The 23,956-nt window shown below is 45.7% G+C and overlaps 1 protein-coding gene across 13 annotated transcripts in view; it reads left to right on the top strand.

The window, feature by feature from the left end:
- Positions 1-23,956, top strand: part of DENND1A (DENN domain containing 1A) — a 558,482-nt gene that overhangs the window by 273,304 nt on the left and 261,222 nt on the right. For all 13 annotated transcript variants that reach the window (XM_070056538.1, XM_070056536.1, XM_070056525.1 and 10 more), the window contains 3 exons: positions 11,153-11,222; positions 16,765-16,845; positions 21,394-21,447. In XM_070056538.1, the coding sequence (XP_069912639.1) occupies positions 11,153-11,222; positions 16,765-16,845; positions 21,394-21,447 (205 nt within the window). The remainder of the gene's footprint in view (positions 1-11,152; positions 11,223-16,764; positions 16,846-21,393; positions 21,448-23,956) is intronic.

The raw sequence follows: 23,956 nt of genomic DNA, 5'->3' as shown, positions 1-23,956 counted from the left end.
TCCACGGCTGATCATACTGTGCAGGTGATAAAGTATTGCATGGAGTGAGCTGGACTTAAACATCACATTAGGCTAGCTTTGTGCCTCAGCTATGCTCTGTAGTGGCTCTTTCATCTTAAGTCACATTACCTCTCTCTGAGACTCAATTTTCTCATCTGTAAAATGGGATAATTCATCTCACAGAGTTATTGTGAAGAGTATTTCAAAGCACCTAACATTTGATAAATATTTCTGTCTTTTCCTCCATTAACTTTTTCTTAGTTCTAAAATGATAATAATATCAAATGGTTTCTCAGTGGGTAATTAGCTTGTTGTTTACTGGAAGTAGGACAGAACTTCTTGGGCAGCATTTCTCCCCTTTATCTTTTTTTTTTTAATAGTAGAGGCAGCACATTTCTCTCATAAGCTGTGAAAGCTTCAGTAAGGTGGGCCTTGGTGAGACCCTCAGTAACCCATTACCTTATATTACAGTAGTAATTTAAACCGTAAAATAAGATGCTCTGAATGGGGAAAGACTCGCAGGTGTGTGAACACAGGAGTATCAACTCCCTTAAGGAAATGATGAAAGGCCTATGCACTCACCCTCCCTGGGCTCCATGGAAAATATCAAGAATTACACTGAATTGTCAGTGCAGGTGCCATTACTCCAAAGATCTCATGTTACCAACGCTTCACCAGTGATAACAGAAAAGTGCCTCTCTGCTTTCCTCCTGCGCAATCTCCTTCAATCACAGTAATACTGGCATAGGAAAGAAGACGCCAGAGCCGCTGTCTAAAAGCAACAATTATTGAATACCCATCAGGAGAGAAAAGAGTCTTTCCCAAATCAAATCCAAGTGTGTGTTTGGATAGGTTTATATAAGCCCAGATGTTTTATGGACATGTTTTGTAGTTTTTCCTAATACAAATTAATATTTCTGCTCATTCATTGTGTATGCTATGTTTTCCTTTGTAGATGGAATAGGTGTCACAATGAGATGTTAATTATGAACATAAATCAGAGATTCTTGGGCTTAACTGGATACCATAATAAATCTACAATTTGAGATTAGCAGCTGTGAGCAGAGAAGAACGTTCAGATTGTATGTGACTGGCTTTGATCTCCCAGGTGGTGGTGTTTTTCTCTTACTTAGGTTTCTTTGACTTTTGATCTTGTTAGCAATAAGAGGATGGTATTATCAGGGCAAAACAGTGTCTACTGTATTCCAGGCACAGTGGCAGATGCATTCACATGTGTTTCATCCCCAAAACAGACCTGTGAGGGTAGAGACTACATTCCCATCTCACAGGTGGGGATAGAGGAACAAGGCTCCAGCCACAGCCAGCAGGTAACAGAGCTGATACTAAAACCTAAGTGGTGTCCTGACTTTGAAGTTGGTGTCAAGTTGATCAGTGACATGAAGTGTCTGGGAAGACTCTGACCCTCTCCTCCCTTCCCGTCGCGACCTTCTCTGAGAGCACTGACCTAGCACTGCTAACATCATCTGCCAGTGTGTCTGCTTCCTGAGACCGTAGCTCCCCAGATGCTGAGACCTGGCTCTCCTTCCTCCATGCACCTAGCAGGGTGAGTGCCAGGCACTTACGGAACAGGTTCTAATCTGTTAGGGAGTGTGTGGGCAGACAGATGATTGAATGCAACATTTGGGAAACTAATAACCTCGAAATGTGCAGTGACTGAACTTGAAATGGCATCTTAATTTTAAATTGCAAGGAAATGTTCATTGAAGCTAAGTGTAGTTAGCCCAGGAAGATGTGCTATGCTTGTCTCTGAAAAGGAGTGTGTGCAGCTTGGTGCTAAGGCATTTTTTTTTTTTTTTTGAGTTATTTATTTGTTTGACAGCAGAGCTACTACAGAGACTGGGAGAGACAGAGAGAAAGGTCTTCCATCTGCTGGTTCACTCCCCTAATGGCCACATGGCTGGAGCTGGGCTGATCAGGAGCCAGGAGCTTCTTCTAGGTTTCCCACATGGTTGCAGGGGCCCAGGGTCTTGGGCCACCTTCCACTGGTTTCCCAGGCCATAGCAGAGACCTGGATCAGAAGAGGAACAGCCAGGACACAAACCGGCACCAATATGAGATGCTGGTGCCGCAGACTGAGGCTTGGCCTACTACACTACAGTGCCAGCCCCTCTTGAGTGATCTTAAGGATTCACCTCTGCTTGGAAAGAATCAAGTTTCCAAATGGATGTAATCAGGTTGGTCTGGTGATGTCTTCCCACAGCCCTTGAGTAGCAACACAGAGTAGATGGTGGAGTTTACTGGTGTTGGGGCCTGGGCGAGGGCAGAAAATCTTGTCTTGTAGCCATTCCTTCCACTCCTGTGAACATCTGCCTGCCTTGTTCCTGTGATTTGTCACAGACTCCGCAGGACCTTGGCAGAGGTCGTTCTTGAGCCTGGGTTATTTCTAAAATAACCCAAATGCTGCCTGCTAAAGTCAGGTCCCCACCTCCAAAGAAGAGTTGGCTGATTGTTAATCTCTAACTCCAGTGGTAATGGCCTTGGTAGAAACTAGAGAGGTGAGTGCTATCTGTCAGAGGAAGTTTTGATTTACTGAGTCTAGAACATGTGCCAGGCACACACGAAGCATTGAACAGCTAGTACACAATTATGATCTTGCTGTCACTGAGGTGACACGAACAGAACGGACAGACAAGCATCCGGTATAACTAGCAAGAGCCTTAATGTAGAGTGATCCCAGGAAGGCTTCTTATTCTGGGAATAATATGCATCTATTTAAATGGGACCCAAAGTTAATAGTAAAAATAGCGGAAAGTTTAGGATTTTTATCTAGAAAATGTGAACCTAAAATTTTGAAAATAAATTTATTTCAACAAAATCTAGCTTTCAGTTTCAATAATGCATTAACTCTTGGAATAAATTAGTCAATTTTTTTGGGGGGGATAACTCTTTATGTTTGACTTTCACAGCATGATCTTAAAAGGAGTCATTTTTCCTAAAATATTTGAGGCCTTACATTTCCCAAAGCCCTGTTGTATCCTTTGATATTGAAATCACTTTCTTTTGATGTGGCTGTGGTGTCACCGTCCTTGTTTTTCTTGATTTTTCTCTATCATTAACCGATCTAATTCCATCAGGTCTTCAGTGGTTGGTGACTTCTCAGTGCTGAGCCCAGTGCCTGGCATCTCTAACATGGGCCTCGTGCAGTCCTGCATCCTTTGCAAAGGCTGTACTTGTACCTTGTGGTCAATTTACGTTGTAGATATTTGGCCAAGACGCAGGAGCCGGGGTGGGTGCTGGGGTTCAGTGTCTTGAGCAGTCACAGTGTTGGTGAACGTTTTCCTCTTTCTACCCTGGTTGACTTTAGGAATTCCTAGAGTGCTGGAGGAGCCTGTGATCCTGACACCAGGAAAGAAAGGGAGCTCCCCAAATTGGAGACTGGCCATGGGGTCAGGTGGGGAGGGGCAAGAAGAGTGTTCATGGCTCTGTGTTGGGTGTTTGTTAGGTACACCAGCTTCTCAGGTCGTCGATTTCCATCTTTCAGTAGAGAGGAAATTGAGTCTTTGCAAGACTGCTTTCCTGAGCTGCCCTGGCCTGCAAGAAGCTGACCCGATATTCAAACCCAATGTAACTGGACTCAAATCTGGATTTTTCCCGCGTATGCCAGCCTCCTTGCTTTTTAAGTTTGGGGGAGTAGAGGGAGACTTGATGTTTTTAAGTACTGAATGCCAAACACTCTTGGCCATGGGATGCTTTCCCACTTGATAAATCTTGGCAAAATCTGCCAACAGGAAGTAAGAAAAGAAGGGCTTCTCTGTCTTGGAGCACCCAGGATGGAATTTCCCAAGCTCCTCAGCAGTAAGAAGTCACTGGAAGCAATTCAAAGGCCCGATTCCCTGTCACTCTGTGGTCTTACCCCGTCAGGTTAAGACTCTACTACCAGGCATGGTAGAAGCAGCCCTGCCAGGTGTCCTTTTCCAGGAAGGACGGCTTCACTGTGTCTCCTGATAGGATGGGCCTGAGTGTTCACATGTGAAATTCTGCTAGAAACTGTCTTTCAATTTTTCTTTTATAATAGAGCCAGAGCATTATGTTGATTTTTTTTTTTCAGACCATGTGGTTGACTAGGTTATATTATCTTAAGATTTTCTTTTTTAGGATAGCTAAGCAGACACTGGTCCTGATAAGGATGAGATACAGTGAGTTCTGTTGAAGGCTGAGATGAGGGAGAAAGAATCACTTTCTAGCTGGTTCCTCCTCGCCCTCAGGGTGACACTGCTCTCTGACTATCATTGGTTCCCGGCTGATTGCAGAATGAAGGGGAGGCCTGTCACTTTGACCCTACAGAGTCTGGCTCTGCCGCTGCTCCGGCCTCCCCTCTTGCCCTTGGCCACGCCATCGCTCATGAGGGTTTTTTCTGCCTGTCAAGCTCTTTATGCCCAACCTTCCAACAACGCTGCTCGGCCTTCTCTGTGAGGAAGCCAATGACCTGCACATCCACCCTGCTGTTCTCCCTCCATTGTGTGCCCCTCTCCATAGTCATGTTCTTAATATGTTCATTCACTTTCCCAGTTCATGTCATTTGGTATATTCTGATTAATGCACCTCCAGTGTTTTTGACGGAAATAGAGGCCCTTTAGCACCTCTCCTCTATTTAAGTTTAAAACACAACAGACTTATTCGGAAGTTGTGAGTACATCACAGAGAAAATTTTTCCTGTCCCATTTGAGACATGTCGTTGGAATAACTCTTATTAACCCTGAACACTTCAGTGTATATTTTAAAAAAAAATCTTTTTCTTGTACGTAACTACATTACAGTCCTAAAAGTGACAACATTGGTCTTGGCTTTGATACAATGTAATACCCCTGTAATCTTTGGACTCTTCCTGTTCAGTGTTTTACTAGAAAAACAACGAAGTAGAGACTCGGTGTTTCATGGTCAGGTCTCTTTGGTACCTTTCGGTCTGCAGCAGTTGCTAGTTGGTTCCTAGGTTTTCATGAACAGGACAGTGTGGCTGTGATTTTGGAGAGCAGCCCTCTGTGTGGTTTCCTCAGGATTAGGTTCTGCCTCTTTGGCAGGAATAGGACAGAGGCGATGCTGTAGGCTTTGCACTGTGTTCTAACGGTGGCACAGCGTTTCACTTGGTCCCCTTCCCTGATTGGGGTAATGTCACCCGTCTTCTCCATTCTGCTTCCCTTTGTAGTAGTGAGTGTATTGAGAAGAAGTTCTTTGATGTTATAAAGCAACCCCATCTCTCATCAAGCTTTCAGTTCCTTTATTTCATATTTATTTTAGATTTTATTTATTTATTTGAGAGGTAGAGTTACAGACACAGAGAGAGAGAGACAGAGAGAAAGGTTTTCCATCTGCTGGTTCACTCCTCAAATGGCCGCAACAGCCAGAGCTGCACCAATCCGAAGCCAGGAGCCAGGAGCTTCTTCCGGGTCTTCCACGTGGATGCAGGGGCCCAAGCACCTGTGCCATCTTCTTCTGCTTTCCCAGGCCATAGTAGAGAGCTGGATCGGAAGAGGAGCAGCCGGGACTAGAACCGGCGCCCATATGGGATGCCGGCGCTGCAGGCAGAGGATTAACCACCTGCACCACAGTGCCAGCATAGACTCCCGGCTTCCTATTTTTTATATCTCTTTCTGTCTTCATTTGTTTAATGCTTAAATCGTTGCAGAGTTTGTCAGCATGGGAGCCCCCCTCTCTGGCAGAGCAGCAGAGAGGAAAAGAGAGGTGAGAAAATAGCTACAATAGCCAGGTGTGGGCCAGACTGAAGCCAAGAGCCAGGAACTCCATCCTGGTCTCCCACACAGGTGACACTGGAGCAGGATGAGGGCTCCAGCTGGCCCTCCGATACGGGGTGCAGGCATCACGAGGCACAGCTGAATCCGCTGTGCCCCTACACTGGTCCTGCATTTCTGTTCCTTTTACCTGCCTCTGCCTACTCACCTGTGTGTTGAAGCCATGCTTTCATATAGCTACTTCCAGCCTGACATGTCCGGTCCATTCTCGTTTTCTCCTTATCTGTATTCGTGACTCTCTCCTCTGAGAGTCGGGCACCTGACCCCAGTCGTATTTACTTGCTTGATGAGACTTGGTCTGTTTGCCTGTTTGTAAGCTGTCTCCCTCTGAGGGCGCTGCGCTCCTCGCTGTCCTCAGACTCTCACACCTTGGGCAGGGCTGTTGCTGCTGGCCCCTCCTACCACGGACAGCTTTCTCAGCTGCTTGCAGTCTCCTCTGCCACCGTCCCTACCCTTCAGGCACTCTTCACCCCCTCCCCCACTGCCTTCTGGATGCCCCATGTACTCGTCTTGGGTTCTACCACTGATGCTGGTCAAGCTCCCCACCCTCCCACACACACCGCCCTGCTCCACACAGATGCTCCCTTGACCCCATGCCAAACCTCATGCCTACCTCCACACCTTCCTTTCCCTTCTTGAATGCTACCATTTAGGAAGTCTTCCCCATTCTGCTTGGGCCCCAACAGAGTGTGCCAGTCACTCTCTGCAGGATGCCCACTCCAACCCTGTGCCAGCCTGCCCTTCAGGAGCACAGCGCCCCCCCCCGCCCAGTGCCGACTACCATTCTCTCATGGGGCCGCTTCACTCAGCATGTGAAGCCCCTGCCACCCATGCACCACGTCCCACCGTGCTACACGTGTACTTTGCGGGGCTCATCCAGTGGCCCTAAACGGAACTGCTAGGAAGAGAAGCTTTCCGAATGGTTTTCTGTTTTAGTACTTGTGACAATGAAGTGGAACCCCATCATGTACACACTTCACATAGATGAGTACAAGTTCAGTCACCAGTGTGCACACCCACCAGTAGGAATGACTGACCTGATGGCCCAGTCCATGGAGTGAGCTTAGAAAAGTGAGCCATGGGCCAGCCTTGTGGCATAGTGGGTTAAGCCACCGCCTGTGATGCCAACATCCCGTATGGGCACTGGTTTGAGTTCCAGCTGCTCCACTTCTGATCCAGCTCCCTGCTAATGCAACAAGGAAAACATTGGATGATGGCCCTGTGGGTAGAAGATATCTCTCTCTCTCCTTCTCTCTCTAACTCTGCCTCTCAAATAAATAAATAAATAAATCTTTAAAAAAAAAAAAAAAAAAAGGTGCGCTCTCTGCCTTCCACTGGACTTAGTTCCTGAGCTTAGTCTGAGAATGAGCAGCTCACTAAACTGACTTCCTGAATCATAGAAAGCGTTTGCTAAGGTGCCCCCACTCGAGCCCACTGCCTTGTGTCTTCACACACTGCACGCACTTCACGCTGGTTTTGCCCCTTGGCCGTTGTCACCGTTGCACTGTCTTTATAGCCTGCCCGCACGACTTCCGTTGGTCTGTGGTGCCCCCGTGCCAGCGAGGGAGTGTGTTGAGGAGTGCGGCAGTGCCACCTGTGCTCTCTTAAGATTTAAACTTTGTATTACCTCACACAAAGCTTTTCCATTTGATTATCAGGCCTGGGAGCAAAGGCAGAGCCTGGAACCAGGTTACTTGGGCCACCATTGGTGAGACACAAGCTGTACCTCTTCTGGCTCTTCCCGTCTGCTGACTGGGTCACAATGATGCACCATCATTTTTTCATTATTTTTGAGATTTATTTATTTATTTGAAAGGCAGAGTTAGATTGAGAGAGAGATCTTCCATCTGCTGGTTCAGTCCCCAAGTGACAGCAACAGCTGGGCTCCATCTGGGTCTCCCATGTGGGCAGCAGAAACCCAAGAACTTGGGCATCTTCTTTTGCCTTACTGGGTACATTAGCAGGGTCCTGGACTGGAAGTAGAGCAGCCAGGACCCATTAAACCAGTGCTCATATGGGCTGCAGGGTCACAGGAGGCAGCTTAACCTGCTGTGCCACGATGCTGGTCCCCCTCCTCCTTTTTCCTAGATTTTCTAAACTAAATAAAGCACTTGGGATGTTTTCCCCAGTCTCTGCCTGAGCCCACCGCATAATGACACTGCAGGGAGAACACAGGCGCACATAGAGCAGGACCAGGGAGGCCTGGGCCCCGTAAGTGGCCAGGGAGCAGCAGCGGAATGGAGCATTTGTTTCCTGTCTGTGCACCAGGAAGCATTGTTCCCCGCTGGTGACAGACACACACAGAATGGACCGCAGGGTCGCCTTGTCCTCACCTGCAGGCTCCCAGGCAGCGCGAAGCCGCTGTGCTGGCGCTAATGAAGCAGTACAGGAAACGCCACTGGATAAAGCTCAGCTGTGACCCTGGCCTCCCAACAGGGGCGAGCGGGCCCCTTTGAAGAAGAAGACAGCTGGGTTTTGGTTTCAAAACCTTACCACTGCCATCACTAGACACTCATCTGTCAGTGCACAGGGGACCACATGTGGGCAACAGTTGTGTCCAGCCAGGCCAGGGGGAGAACGAAACGACTGATTCCTGGGTAGCTGCAAAGCGTCTCATGCCCTGCTGGGGTTCTGCCTAGCATGGCCACAGAGCACTGACTTGGTGAGGCTGAGTGAGAACCTGGGTGCTCCTGCAGCAGCCCAAGAGGTCCTTGCCATGACGCTTTCCTTCAGCGTCACAGCAGGGCTGTGGACTTGGGCTGGGAGGTCCTGGCCCAAGCTGTGTCATTCCGTTGGCCCTCCTTGTCCCCAACTGCTTGAATATGTATACTGTAGTGCTGAGCTGTGGGAGGATCCAGCCTGCCATGCTCTGTTTAGCAACTGCTTTCCCGGCATTGACACGAGGCCAGGGTGTGCTTGCAAGAATATGTTTTCTCCTCTTCTTCCCCTCCCCAGCCCTGCTTCCTGACTTTGAGTTGCTGGATTTAACTGGTGGCATTTTTCTTCCAGGAAAAAAAAAAAATGTGTAATCCTCAGTTGAATTTGTTTACTAAGAGTCCTCTAATCTGTGCAAGAGTTTTCTTCGGAGGGGATTTCTCCTTCCTTCTATAATGGCTTTTAACTCGGCTGAGGTTTATTTAACAGAGTAGGAAGGGGGAAACTTATCTCCTCCCTAATCCCTCTTGAATGTTTACATTGCTCTGCCAAAGTAAACGCTGTGTGAAGTGGCAGCGGCAGTTCCCTCAGTAATAGTCCATCTGCAGCTGCCAGGGCTGATGGCAACATATTAACATAAGTGATAATGCTGTCATAGAAGTGAAGAGTTAAGTTGCTTATCGGTATGTTTCGATAAGCTACTTAAATTTTACAGTAGCATGTGCCGGCTTGGGACAGACGTTAATGACCGGGAGGTGCACACTTTATCTGTCCCCTCTCTTGTCTCTCACTTCATTTATTACCCTCGGCAGCCCAGCCAGTAATCTGTCCAGGGTGCTGGCCCCTCTCCCTGGCAAGATGTCACATGTGCGCTGGGCCTGGGGTTCAGCTCTATCTGTGACGGAGGTTCTGAGCTCTGCAGGCAGCAAGTGCCTGCTGCCATGCTCTTCTCACCAGCCTGTCTGTCATAGCTTCCAGAAAGTTGCTCTTAGACAATAGAGGCCTTTGAAGTAAGTGGCCAAGTGTCTCGGAGAAGGGATGCTTTTCAACAACTCCATAACACTCTAAGGTGGTTTTGCCGCTAGACTTTGTCTAGTTGCATTTGTTCAGTAAATGCTGAGCACTGACCACATGCCAAGCCCTGTCCTTGGCACTGGAGGACAAAGTGCAGGAAGATGTGCCCGTTCCCCTGTGTCTGCCACAAGGCCTGTTGAGAAGACTGATGTGCGGCTGCGTGCTTCAGCTAGAGTGGAGTGTTAGGGCCCGTGTGTGCGCATGAGGCCAGGGCAGCACAGAAGCTGGGGCATTAGGCCCGGTGGGGCTGGCACCAAGAAGAGCTGGGAACTTTGTGGAGGGTGTGAAGAAATCAGCTAGGCTGGACCATGCAGGTCTTAGGGTGGAACAGCCACGCTCAGGCAGGCTCAAGGAGGCGTGGACAGTCCCTGTGTGAACCTGCCACGAGAGGGAGCAGGTGCCAGTGCATTTCAGAAAGTTTGTGGAAAAATGGTAACTTTGGTGCAAGAAATGTTGAAATTCATGCAAAGTTTTTTTCATAGTACTCATTTTCTTTTGAACTTTGAAAATTATTTATTTACTTGTTTGAGAGAGAAAGGGAGAAGATAGAGCTCCCATCTATAGATTCACTCCCCGAATACCCACAACGGATGGAGATGGACTGGGCTGATGCTAGGAACTCAGTCCAGGTCTCCGGAATTGGTGGTAGTGTCTCAGTTACTTGCTGCTTCCCAGGGTCTGCTTTAGCAAGAGCTGAAGTCAGGGGCCAGAACTGAGAACTGAACCCAAGCATTCCCATGATATTAGAGGGACTGGTCCTAACCTGTTTCTTAACTACTAAGCCAAACATCTGCCCATCCATGAACTATTTGAAGAACCATTGTATGCATGGATTTATAATTTTTTTGCACCAAAACCAACTCACCATTTAATTCCATTCTCCAAAATCTTCTTGAAGCACCCGTGTATGTGGCCAACTGGACAAAGGACAGCCGGAGAGGCAGCCAAAGGCCTGATAATGAAAGAGCCTTGAAAGCCATCCTAAAGAGTGTGGGCTGGATCCTGTGGCAATGGGAGAATCACTGCAAGAATTTAATCCAACATGGGGCGTAGATTTGCGTTGGGAAGAGACAGAGTGGGTAGACAACCGTGGTAAGGCTGGCTACCAGGCTGTCGTCAGGCCCTGACGGAGGACAGCGGGGACTGAGTGCTCACTCTGCAGTCAGTAGAAGGAAGGCGCATCTGTGGGAGAGTGTCCCCTGTACCATCAGGAATGGTGTGGGGTTCGTGGGCCCTGTGTGATAACTTGCAGCCTCCAACAGTGAGAGGCTGGATGGGGCGGCGGCTGTGTGTGTCTGATCATGGGAAATGGAATAGATGCCTTCCTGGGGAGGGTGGGTGTGGTCCGGGAGGCCCCGGGGGCTACTCAGAGATGAGGCCTGATTGTAGAGTCTGCTTTGAATTTCTTCTCCGTGAACCTGTTCTAGCTCTGAGGCATGGGAATAATTTATAATGGACATTCATCCCTCTGCCTTACACAGACAGTTTTGAGAATCTCCGAGATAATTAGCATTTCACCAGTCTGTGTTTCCAGCACAGTCTGTGACAGGAAGACTGCAGGATGTAGAGACGCTGAAATGTGCTGTCTTAGAATAGGTCCTGTGAAGGTTTTAACCTGTGTACTAATATCTCATGTGTCTCCTCTTCTTCCCCAGCTACCTCCCCTGGTTCGAGGTGTTTTATAAGCTACTTAACATCTTGGCAGATTATACGACCAAAAAACAGGTATTTGCTTTTTCTAAAACAACAACAACCTTCTTTTTAACATGCAAACTTCAATATTGATGGTTATGAAAAATAAATCATGCCTTATACTTCAGAAAAATATTTACCAAAATTGATAATGACTGTCTATTAATGAAAGTTTGGAGATTCAGAAAAATAGGAGGAAGGAAAAGAGAATGATTTCTTAACCTGCCCCACTCCCTTCCATAAAATAAGTATTGCTAGCCTTTTGGTTTGTTTTCTTCCTTATTTTTCCTTTGAGTTAAATAATTAATAAAAATATTCCCTTAGCATTCTCCGTTAATATTCATAATTCCTAACATTCCCAAACATTCCTGAAAGCTCGTTGCTGATGTTAAATGACGGTTTTGCCAAGGACATACATTTCAGCTGCTCGTGTCATGCTGCAGTTTTGAGTTAAACACTTAACTGGCAAGCCCCCTACCCAGCTGTCCTGAGGTCCTGCTTTAGTGAGAGTTTGTGGTGTGTTTCTAGTCACTTTTGTAAGTCTCTGAAAATTACTTTACAAAGTCAGCCATGCTTTACTGTCCTTTTGGAAAAGCCAGTATGCCCTAATCATTTCCATGGGTGTCAGGTGTCAAAGAGGAGCTGCAGTTAGACATTTGTAGCCCCCATTCCTAGGTACCATTCTGACAGAAGTAAATCTCCCATACAACTAAAAATTCCACCAATATTCTTTGTGGTTTGTAATATTATATCATGTACCTGCATTTACTGATGTATTTCCCTATTATTAGGAATTTTTTTATTGCTGAAAGTAGTTCAGCCATTAGCATACTTTATGTATAAAAGTATTTTCTTCCATTTGGATTGTTGTTTTTAGAGGAAAAACCCAAGTGAACCATTGTACGATCCATGGGCATAAACATTTTTACAACATTTACCAAAGTGCCTTTTGAAATAATTGAATCACTTTTTCTTTCTTTCTTTCTTTCTTTTTTTTTTTTTTAGATTTTTTTATTTATTAGAAAGTCAGAGTTACACAGAAAGAGGAAGAAAAAGAGAAAGAGAGATAGGAATAATGAGAGATCTTCTATCTGCTGATTCACTCCCCAAATGGCTGCAATTGCTGGGGTTGGGCCAGGCAAAAGCCAGTAGTAAAGAGCTTCTTCCAGGTCTGCCACGTGGGTGCAGGGGCCCAAGCACTTGAGCCATCCTCCACTGTTTTCCAGAGAGAGCTTTCCAGCAGAGAGCTGGATGGGAAATGGAGCAGCCGGGTCTCCAACCAGTACCCATATGGGATGCCAACGTCGTAGTTTGCAATCCCTGCATCATTTTTTCTTTAGAAAGAATATGTTTCCCAGCTATGGAGGAGGATGACTGGGTCATATTACTCTCAGCAGTATCATTTGTTGAATTCATTGTTTGACAAGTAAAGAGTTTCATTGTTTTAATTACATTTCTTTATTAGTAAGCCGAGTATGTGTCCATATGTCTAGCTGGTTATCATTTCCTTTGTATAAATGGCCTAAGTTTTCTTTTTAATTAAAATGATCCATTATTATCAAACTATTAGAGAGAATTTCCCCTTCATTTTTATCTGTGGAACATTAGTTCTGAGACATTCTCCATAAACAGGATGCTCTAGTTCAGCACTGTTAGGGTTAGGGGAAGGGAAGGCTGTGTTTTGTTCTTGCCTTCCTATGATTGAGAAGCCCTGCACTGGGGGACCTGCGCCTCCAGTGCCTCCTGTCTCATTTGGCCCCAGAGCGCTGTGATTGCCTGACTGGTATTAATATTCTGAGACATCGCAATTTCCTGGAATACACTTGGGGAGATTCCGTGTAAGAAAGGTGGAAGTTGTGTGTAGGCTTTTCTTCATGTTAGATTTAGCCACTGGCAAGTGCATTCCGGAGGCCTCACCAATAGAACTGGCTCCCGGGATCAAGGCGCACTCTGAGAAGAAGCACGGGTGCCAGGGAGCTCTGTCTCGCGAGAAGTGATTTACTCCTTGATGAATGAGCCAGGACAACACCTTGGGTCTGTTCGATTTCTGATTTGCTGTCACTTCAAACATCTGGGCTTTCGTGCAAATTTTAAAGGTGTCTTTAGTACATAGACTTGTCTAACTTGTAGGCCCTTAGCAGTTTTGAATTGGCAATGGACTCATGTTCTTTTCCTCTGTATTTATGCTCTAGTAATTTAAAACAAAACAGAAGACCATGAATCCACTTTTTAAAACATGTCTTGAGAACTAAGAAAGGCTAGGTGGTACAGCTCAAACAGAGGAAAGGGACTGGTTGCCCTGCAAGTGTGTCGCACCGACCCCAGCAAGGACCCTGCCTCTTGAGATGTTGGCCACTGAGATCAGGAGCATGTTTGAGATGGGGTCTGTTCTCCTGAACTGAGACTCTGTTTATTAACATTTCTTCTGGATAAAGAAATCATGAACCAGTTAAGAAGAAATCTAGGTACACCTGGCTTGTTTCTAAGATGTGGGTCACCATATTAGAACAGAAGGAAAGAGTTTTTTGTTTAAAAATGGAGTGTCTCCCTCCCTGCCTTCCAAAAACCTTGCTTTTCCCGAAAGTCACCGGGAAGGTTGAGCAAAGCAGGCTGCTAGTATGCATGTCTGTGTGTGTGACCCTGATAGTTGAGCGTGGGGAATTGGAGCCTGAGCTGAGTGATGAGGGTGCCGCTGTGGTTCTCAGGCCCTGAGTGGGACATGGAGAACATCCATGTAGAAGGAGTGGCAAGGCCAAGGAGGGCATCCTAACCAGGGGCAGCCTGCCCTGGTTGTGGGAGCCTGCAGGAGACAAGGATGTTTTCATGGTAGCTCTGCCTGGGATGTCAGAACTCTGGTGAGATCTGGAAGGATCCCGGAAGGGAGGCCGCAGGAGTGGCCTGGCGCTGGGGTGTTGGAGCCTGAGCAGGGTGAGCGTGTGTGAGGGGGTGGATGATGGAGGCCCAACCCTGGGTGTCAGTGACCAAAGAGGGCAGGGAGGGTGTCTGGGTAAGGAAGGAGACAGTAGCAGCAGCAATAGAAGAGTGATTCCACACACACACAAGTAAATACGATAAGAAAATGAGGACAGGGTGCTTCACTTAAAAAAAATTATTTTTATTTATTTGAAAGGCCAAGTTATTGCTTCTCAGCCTTTTGGCTAAGATCAAGTGAAAGACAACGTTAGAGAGAGAGAGAGAGTCTTCTATCTGCTGGTTCACACTCCCAAGTGGCTGCAAGAGCCAGCTCTGGGCCATCCGAAGCCGAGAGTCAGGAACTTTATCCCATTCTGTCATATGGATGCAGGGACCCAAGCACTTGGACCATCTTCTTCTGCTTTCCCAGGCTCAATAGCAGGGTCAGAAAGTGGGGCAGCCAGGACTCAAGCTGGCACCCATATCAGATGCTGGCACTGCAGGCAGTGGTTTAACCCGCTACACCAAAGTGCCGGTCCCAGGGTGCTTCACTTTTGTAGGACACATCACAAATACGGGCAGGGAGGAAACTGGAATGATTCCTATGTTCCGCTGGCACTGGACTCATCAGTGCAAACCCATGGCTTTCAACAGGTGAAGACAGATGTAGGAATAAGCAGATGTCCAGGGTCTACCAGGAGTCTGTGTGTGTGTAACACAGTCCCTGGCTGTGTCCACAGGAAGGGCCTGGTGTCAGGCACACCAAGAAGAAATGAGGTCGCCTGGTGCTCAGATCTTGGTTTCTAAAGACCATTGCCCACTGGTAGGAACCAAGGCTCTTAGAGAAAGGCCTGACTCCAGGACAGGGACAGGGAAAGCATTAGATGAGCTCGAATTACCTATTGTGCCACGAAGGAAGGGAGCACTCCAAAGGTGATGGGGACATGTGAGAAAGACACAAAGCGAGCTTGGAGGTCTAAGGAGCTCCCACTGGTCATACCTGGGACAGTTTGACCATCACAATAAACTGAAGCAAAGGGTTATAATAAGCCCAGTGAATAAAGCAGAAACCACATGCCTATAGCTAGTAGTATTAAGAAGTAACTGGATAAATTGAAAATTGCAAGGAATGGATGTATAAAGCACTGCTCCACAAAGCACTTACTAAATACAAAGGAAGGAGGAATCTCACAATAGCGATATGAGATGAACTAATCAAATGATCAAAGGAAATCTCATCAGTAAAGGAACGAATTGAAATGTGAATCATGAGAAAATATCAAGCATTCTATGAAGTGGGTGGTCTCATCCTCAGTCGTACAAATAGAGGAGACTGAGGAGCTGTTCCAGGCTGAGGAAGACTAGAGTCGCAACCACCGAAGGCAACGGTGTGTAGTCCTAAACCGGATCATTTGCCATCAGGTGTTATTGGTACAATTGGCAAAGCTTGATGGGAGCTGAAGGCTGCATGGTAGTGCTGCTCAGTGGTCACTTTCCCAACGATGACAGTGAATCCTGGTTGTGCAGAGAATGTTCTTGTTTGTATTTATGAATGATGGAGCAGAATGTTAGCTACCCACCCGCAAATATTTCAAGAAATAGAGAGGTTTTTTCAAGCTGTTTCTACAACTGCTTTGCAAGTCTGAGATTTCTTCACAAACGTACCTTTAAGTTCATCTCTGCCCTCTGTGCGAAAAGTATTTGATTTACCTGAGTTCAGGTTGAAGTGAGATTGTAGTCTAGGCTCATCCTGTAACCTCCCCCTAACTAACCTCACTACCAAACAGCTGCAGTGAGACAGAGCGGTCTCTGGGCTTGAGCACAAAAGACCCGTGGTTGTCCCTCCATCCGTGCAACTCATAAACCACTGATTTCAGACATGTTGCTTCACCTTCTTAACCTCAGTTTTTACATTTTTAATAAGCTGAGGTACTTGGGAGAATCCAGTACATAGCAAATGGGTACAAATATAAAACTACCACTCCTGTGTTGGCACAAAGAATTCCACAGGATGGGAGAAGCGGCCTTTGGATGATTCCATGTGTAGTGTTCCTTGGAGCATTTTAAAGGTGACTATGTTTCAGTCGGATAATTTGTGCCGCTTGCATGTCATTTTGTTGCCCAGTTTCACTAATTAAAATGCGCAGCCACCATCCTCTATGGCATGCCGTTGTACTTAGTTCATGTCTAACTTTCTGTAATTGGAGGCTGCCGTGTGTACCCAGTGAACATTCAATAAAATTAATTGAGGGCAACGATGATGAAGACAGGATCTATAGTGTCCTCGTTATTTCCCTCAGCCACCCCCGCCCTGGAAGCTGGGGCTGTTTGCATTTAGAAGTTGTTGCTATGGAGTTGAGGGGATAGATTTGCTGAGAGCTTATGGTATATGATCCATATAAGGCGGTCATGGTAGGTGTCTCGCTGAGTAGAAAATGTCAAATTCGGTGTGGGAGGCTCCATTTGGTGCTTCTGTCTGAGCCATCCGCGATCTCTTGGGCCCAATCCTCCTTGAATATCAAACCTATTTCAGTACTGGGGCCAGCGTGTCCCCGCGCCCCTCAGGAGGGTCCCTAGCACACTGTGTACCTAGACCTCCCGGCAGGGATCTGACTAAGAGCCAAGCCTTGCTTCTGTTACTTAGACCTTTTGTTTCTTTCAGGAAAGTCAGTGGAATGAGCTCCTCGAAACCCTGCACAAACTTCCCATCCCCGACCCAGGAGTGTCTGTTCATCTCAATGTGGTAAGTGAGGAAGGGTGGTGGGCAGGCCGAGAGAAGGCATTTCAATGTGAACAGTAAGAGGCATCATCTTCTGTCCTCTGCACCTCCCTAACCCCATTCTGGAATATGCTGAGACTCCTAGGCCTGGGGCAGGCCCGGGTGTCAAATTCTTTCTTTGTTGAAATTCAGTGAGGAACAGACCGGTCCTAAATGTTCCCAGGCTCCTCTTTGGCCATCACCCCATTACCAGCAGTGCCCGCATAGCAGATCCTGGGCTGGAATAGGAACCCTGCCCCTGCCTTTCGCTTGAGCTCTGTCCTGGACTCCCTGCATCGCCCCTTGTCCCCGACCCCCGGGCACTGTGGTACATCTCCCCGTGCTGAAGCCCAGCTCTCCCCCTTGGCCGTACGCATTGCCTCTCCCGTTTGCCCAGGTAATCCTGTTAATGATTCAGAATTCAACTCCGGTTTCATCTCCAGAGGAATCCTCCTTCGGCACTTTGCAGGACTTAGTTAACCACATTGGAGTGATGCGTTTTCTTGCGTTCCTCTCTGGCCTGTGTGTCCCTTGAGGACAGAGAGGGCGAGGACGGGACACGGTTCCTGGCCCATGGTAATATTTGTTTCTTTGAATACAGTGTGCAAAGCCCCTAAGCACCAAGGGGAGATTTCAATCCTGGTTGTCATGTGGCCAATGACCTAAGTGACCTTAATCAAGACCTTTAACCTCATGGGTCTCAGTTTCCAAATGTGTCAGATAAGGCATCAGAAGAGGTGTAAGAGATCTTTTCCCTATTTCAGTAGTTGGAATTCCCTAATTCCCTCAATTAAACCTTGTCACTGACTTTATCAGATAGACACCCTTTGGCCAGATGCTGATTATTCCACAGGGACTGTTTCTCCTGTGTCTGGGGCCTGCACATTTGGAAGTTGTGTCTTTGGCTTCATTAGAACCAGGCACATTGTTGGCATTCAGTGAGTAGAAAGGTACCTGACCCCCTAAAGAAAAGCAGTATTTCTTAAGAGTTTTTTCCAGAATGATGATAAAAGTCAAAGCACTATTCATACCAATTACTAATAATAGAGCTACCATTTCGTTACGTTTCTAATTTATAGCAAATATGCATCTCTAACGTTGAAACAATTCTCTGCAAAATAGAGATGAACACCTATTTCATTGATGAAAGGTTTGGAGAGGGGAAGGTATCTGTCTATTCAAAGTCATGTGGTCAGGATATGATAAGATTTGGGTTTTACAAACCCAGGGCTGACTTCAAAGCTGAGTTCCTTCCACTGGGCTGTGTGTGTTGAGTTGTAGAGGGGCGAGGGAGGGAAGAAGAGAAGAAAGTCAGGAAGCTGCCATTTTGTACAAGTGTTTGCCCCGTTTTAATACAGCACGAGAAGGAAAGAACCCTTAGTACAAAACATATCCTAAGAAGAGGGAACAATGATCACCAAAAATTTATCAAATGAGGGCTGGTGCCGTGGTATAGTGGGCTAAGCCTCTGCCTGCAGCGCTGGAATCCTGTACAGGCGCTGGTTCACATCCCGGCTGCTCTTCTTCCGATCCAGCTCTCTGCTATGGCCTGGGAAAGCAGTGGAAGATGGCCCAAGTGCTTGGGCCCCTGCATCCACGTGGGAGACTCAGAAGAGGCTCCTGGCTCCTGGCTTCGGATCAGCTCAGCTGTAGCGATTCTGGCCATGTAGCGAGTGATCCAGCAGATGGAAGACCCTTTTCTTTGTCTGTCCCTCTCTCTGTAATTCTACCTCTCAAATAAATAAATAAAAATGTTTTAAAAAAGATGATCAGATGAGCTTTAGACCTGCCACAGTCACCGCTGTGCAGCCAGGATACCCTGCCATTGTCTTTATCTCTTCTCCTAAGCAGCTTGATCTCACTGCTTCCATCTGTAATGGCATGCGACAGGTCTCCCTGGAGTGGCCAGGCTAGGTCACCAGCTGCTAAGAGGAAGGGACATGCCTTTCTCCACATGGCCGCATGGGCAGCGAGCCTGCCAGGCCTAAAGGACAAGCCACCTCAGGCAGGCAGTGCCGTTGGGTGGTGCAGCTGTTCCGTGCCAGTGGTTTCTAGGAATGCCTCTGAACTCCCCTGGTCCCCAGCATTTCATGGGCAGTGGAGCAAGACAGTCTCAAAGGACAGCTGGGCTCCTGGGTTTGGAATTGCCTTGGCTCACTATTTTCAACCCATCGCATCTATAAAGGCAGATTTTTTTTTTCTCTGCTCTTGTCTAGGAATTCCTCTCTCCAGATTGCATTTCTGCTTTTTAAGGGCTAGTGTCATCTAGATCAGAAAGCCTGAAATGTTGATAAAATGGTAATACTGGACTTTTTGGATAGAGACTATTTCTATGTGTCCAATATAGATGATTGAGAAAAATAGAAATGTAAGTTAACAGGTGAGAGCAACAGTTACTGTGTGTTAAAACATCATTTATTGAGTGCTAGGCGTATATGTAACATTTCTTCACAAAGTTTTGAAGTCAATACTATAATTCCCATTTACAGATTGAAAAATGAAGTTTCTGTGTTGTTAAGTGAAGCTGCTGCAGCTCACATAGCTGTTAAGTGACCCGCTCTGTGGTTCGAGCTCTTTGCCTCTCACTGTGCCAAACATTGCTGGGTGATTCCATCATGGCCTGGACAGTCTGTCGCTGGACATTTCTGGAAATTCCTGTCTAGACAGTTGGTATAGAAGTCAATATCTCATGGAGTCAAATTTGGACATTGTATTTTACTTCTCCTATTTTAATCCTCATTGAGAAATTGAATTGTTTTCTAGTTTCTGTGCTATGCCATCTCTGTTATAATAATTCATAGGTAATATTTTGGCATAGACACACAGACTTTGAGATAGTCCATTGCAGAAGGCTTTTATAAAAAGTTATTTATAATAATCTTTTTGCATTTTAGTTTATTTTCTTCACTCAAGTTCCTTTAGCTGTAATTTATTCAGAAAAGGCACAAGAATAGTAGTCTGTTATAATGGAAAGAATACAGTTCCAGTTACACAGGCCTGATTTCAGTCTAGTTCTGTCACATGCTACCTGGGTGACCTCGGACAGGCTACCTCTCTGAGCATTAATTTACTGACTGGTAACACACATATGGAGATAATGTATGCCTTGAAATTCATTATGGAAATTAAAAATAATATTTATAAAGTACCTGGCATACAGCTTTCCATATAGCAGATGTTCAGTAAACTATCTGTTGAATATCAGACAGGTAGCTGATACTATTGTTGCTGGTGGTGGTGTAACAATTGTCCCTAAGACCTTTCATTTGAGAAAGTCTACACAACTCATTCTTCTGGAGTCTGACTGATTTTGCAATTACCCAAGAATAAGGGGAGTGGAGGACTTCCTGAAATGTCAGTTTTCGGTCCCAGCTTGAACTTCAGCCATGGCTGAGCTGACCTTCTCTGCATGTGCCCTTTCCTGGCCTTTGCACAATCCCATGTTTAATTGGCCAGCCCAAGGCTCTTTCCACTCCTGCTTGCCATTGTCCTCCGAGTCTTTAAGAGCAGCCGAGGGGGTGTCATCCGCTCAGCCTGTTGTCACTGAACTCAGGGATACACGCTTGTTACATCCGTGGAGCTGCCTCACTAAAGTTCTCTGAAGAGGTCAGTTTTTCAACTCCACCGAGTCTCCCGCTCTCTTCCCTGGAAGTCAGGAGGCTCGCTGGCAAGTGTGCTTCATGGATGGTTTCCCCGCCATTAACCATCTGGTGGGCCCAGCTCGCTGGCCGTTAGCTGGAGCTGTCCTTAACATCATTCAGGCCTTTAGGGCACTTTTTTTTTTTTAAGATTTTATTTATTTATTTATTTGAGAGAGAGAGAGTTACTGAAAGATCTTCCATTTGCTGGTTCTCTCCCCACATGGCTGCAACAGCCAGAGCTGAGCTGATCAGAAGCCAGGAGTCAGCAGCCTCTTCCAGGTCTCCCACATGGGTGCAGGGGCCCAAGCACTTGGGCCATCTTCTGCTTTCCCAGGCCATAGCAGAGAACTGGATCAGAAGAGAAGCAGCTAGGCATGGACCGGTGCCCGTATGGAATGCTGGCACTGCAGATGGAGACCTAGCCTACTACGCCATAGCGCCTGCCCCTTGGGGCACATTTCGACCACAGTTTTCAGGTGGATATAATCTCAGGTGCTGAAATGAGATAGCAGGTTTGTTTGGTAAAGACCATTGCTGAGTGAATCCAGTGATATTTGGTCCCCGAAGTCCACTTGCTTTGTTGAACAATAAATTATAAAACCTGGAACTTTCATGTTTTCAGAAGCCTGAACACATTGTATGGGAATTTAGTCTTTAACATCTTTGAGCTCTTCATTTGTGTCTCCCAACAAAGTTCATCTCTTATAGCAAAGAACTCTGTCTACCAAACTGATGATTTAATGCAACTGGCTTAATCCATTATTATCCCAAGAAAATATCCCGTGGATATTTCCACTAAGGAAATATCTTCCTATCATTTATCTAAATGCTTGAGTACTGTGCTTGTTACACATTTTTGTAAAAATAAACTATGTTTGCTTCTCTTTTTCAGCATTCTTATTTTACTGTGCCTGATACCAGAGAACTTCCCAGCATACCTGAGAATGTGAGTACTCAGGGAGAAAAAGTTCAGTTGTCAGTTTTCTTTATTTTGTACTCTTTTTTTACTAATAAAAATATAATGCTTTAAGGCATAATTGTACAAATCATAATTTTAAAAGGATGCATTATGAAAATAAATATAAAAATGAAAGTGCATTATAAAAACCAAAGGCTATTTACAAGATATAGGAAGCATGTAGACAATCATTCATACTTCTCAAAGATAATCACCTGTCAACATGTTAATTTTCCATTTCTATCTTTTTAGAATATATTCTCATATTAAAAAATCACAAATTATATACACATATTTTCCATTTTCATTCATAAGAATTATCTGTGGCTCTAATGTTCTGTTTGCTATGTAGTTTACTATCATTCACTCCCTGTTGTGCATTTAGATCATTCTTTTATTGGCATTATCAATGAAATGTTTCCATATAAAATATGTTTCATATAGATGTTTCTTTATTAGGGAAGACTGACTCAAGTGTAGTTATATCTCTAGTTCCTACATTTCTGTATCCACTGTTCAGAGAATACAATGAAGGATTTGTGGATAGAGATTGCGAACCCCCTCGCCCCACCTGTTAGGGACCGAGGAACACAGAACCAGAGTGTGAGACAGGAGATGGTTAATGTTTGCCCTCTGAACGAGCTGAATGATGTGTCTGCCCAAGTTTGTTTCAAAATGTGTAGCTGTGATTGTGAATAGTACCATGTAAGCACCATGTGGAATCTAATGGAGGATGGTCATACTTGGGCACTTGATTACCTTTTTAAAACTGTGATAGAATATATGAAGCATGAAATTGATCATGTAAACCATTTGTGAGCCTACAGTTCAAGAGTTTTAAGTACATTAATTCAATGTGCGATTTCCAGACATTTTTGTAACGCAAAACTGAAGCTCTGTACTCATTGAACAAGAGTAACTCTCTGGTCTCTTCCTCCCCCTTCCCCCGCCCCCCCACAGCCCCGACCACCCATCATTCTATGTTGTCTCTACAAATTTGACTCCTCTAAGTACAATCACAGTAGTTGTCCTTCTGTCTGGCTTATTTCATTACTACAGTTCACTTAGTACACTTCAAAGTTCATCATGTAGCATATGCCAAAATATTCTTATATTTTGAGGCTGTACTCTCGTGAATGTACCACATTTTGCTTACCTGTTTGTCCATTGGTGGACAGCTGGGTTGTTTCCACGTTTTGTGCCCTGTGCCTTTAAACATTGGTTTATGGGTGTCCCTGCTTTCAGTTCTTCTGGGAACATACTTGGTTACTTTTTTAAAGACCTGGAATAAACGGTATGTTTTTCCATAACTGCTGCAAGCTCACAGAAAGAAAATGCTTCTATAGAGCACATTACAAATAACAAATAATAAGTGTAATTAATGAATTATGCTGCAGTATTGCAATTAGGGTCGTCAAGGCTCTCCATCATCTTTACGATCAGGCTGCGGTGGAAAATATCTCTTCCTTTGTGTTTGACATTAAGTAATTAAAAAACAAACAAAAAACAAAACAAAACAAAAAAAACCCTCAGCCCAGAGTTCCCATTTCAACAACAGCCAGTGTTTACTGAGTTCTACTGCATGCAAAAAGATGCATTCAGTTCTTTACTTGCCTTGTCTCATTTACTTCTCTTAACAAGCCTAAGTGGCAACTTACCATGATTATTCTCATTTTAGATAAGGAAGCAAAAACCCTGGGAACTTAAATAACATATTCAAGATCCTTCAGCAAGGAAGTGGTAGCATCAGAATTCAAACTCTGGTCTGATTCTTGAGACTGAGCGTGCTCTTTTATGCTTTGAGCCCATGATTTTTACCTTTTGTCTCTCAAAACAATTCCATTGGAATGATAAATATAAAATTAAGGAGAACAATATTCCCATAGTGGCAGAGGAAAATTAGGAATTCCTCCTAAAAGGATCAGTACTAGTTAGTAGTCTGTTGTGACCAGCACTGGACCGGGCTGAAGCCAGGAGCTTCTTCCAGATCTCCCACGTAGGTAGCAGGGGCCCAAACACTTGGGTCATCTTCCAGTGCTTTTCCCAGGCCGTTAATAGGGAGCTGGATGGGAAGTGAAGCAGCTGGGACACCACAATGCCCATAGAAGATGCTGAGGCATCGGTGGCTTTACCCACTGCGCCACAGTGCCATCCCCTATCCAACACATTTGAAAATTGTAAAAATAGAAATACTTCTAAAAAGTACAAATGATTAAGGTATACAATAAATAGGAGGTAATATTGGGGCTGGCATTGTGGTGTAACTGATAAAGCCACTGTCTGCGAGACCACCATCTCATATGGTTGCTGGTTCAAGACCCTGGCTGCTCCACTTCCAGTCCAGATCCCTGCTAATGCGCCTGTGACCCAGCAGAAGATGACCCAAGTACTCGGTCCTCTGCCACCCATATGGAAGATATAAGAGAAGCTCCTGGCTCCTGGCTTCAGCCTGGCATAGCCCTGGCTATTGCAGCCATATGGGGAGTGAACCAACAGA

The sequence above is a fragment of the Oryctolagus cuniculus genome, chromosome 1 (genome assembly GCF_964237555.1).
Source record: "Oryctolagus cuniculus chromosome 1, mOryCun1.1, whole genome shotgun sequence".
Classification (NCBI taxonomy): Eukaryota; Metazoa; Chordata; class Mammalia; order Lagomorpha; family Leporidae; genus Oryctolagus; species Oryctolagus cuniculus.
The sequence above is the reverse complement of the archived record's forward strand: the minus strand, read 5'-3'. Positions and strand labels throughout refer to the sequence as shown.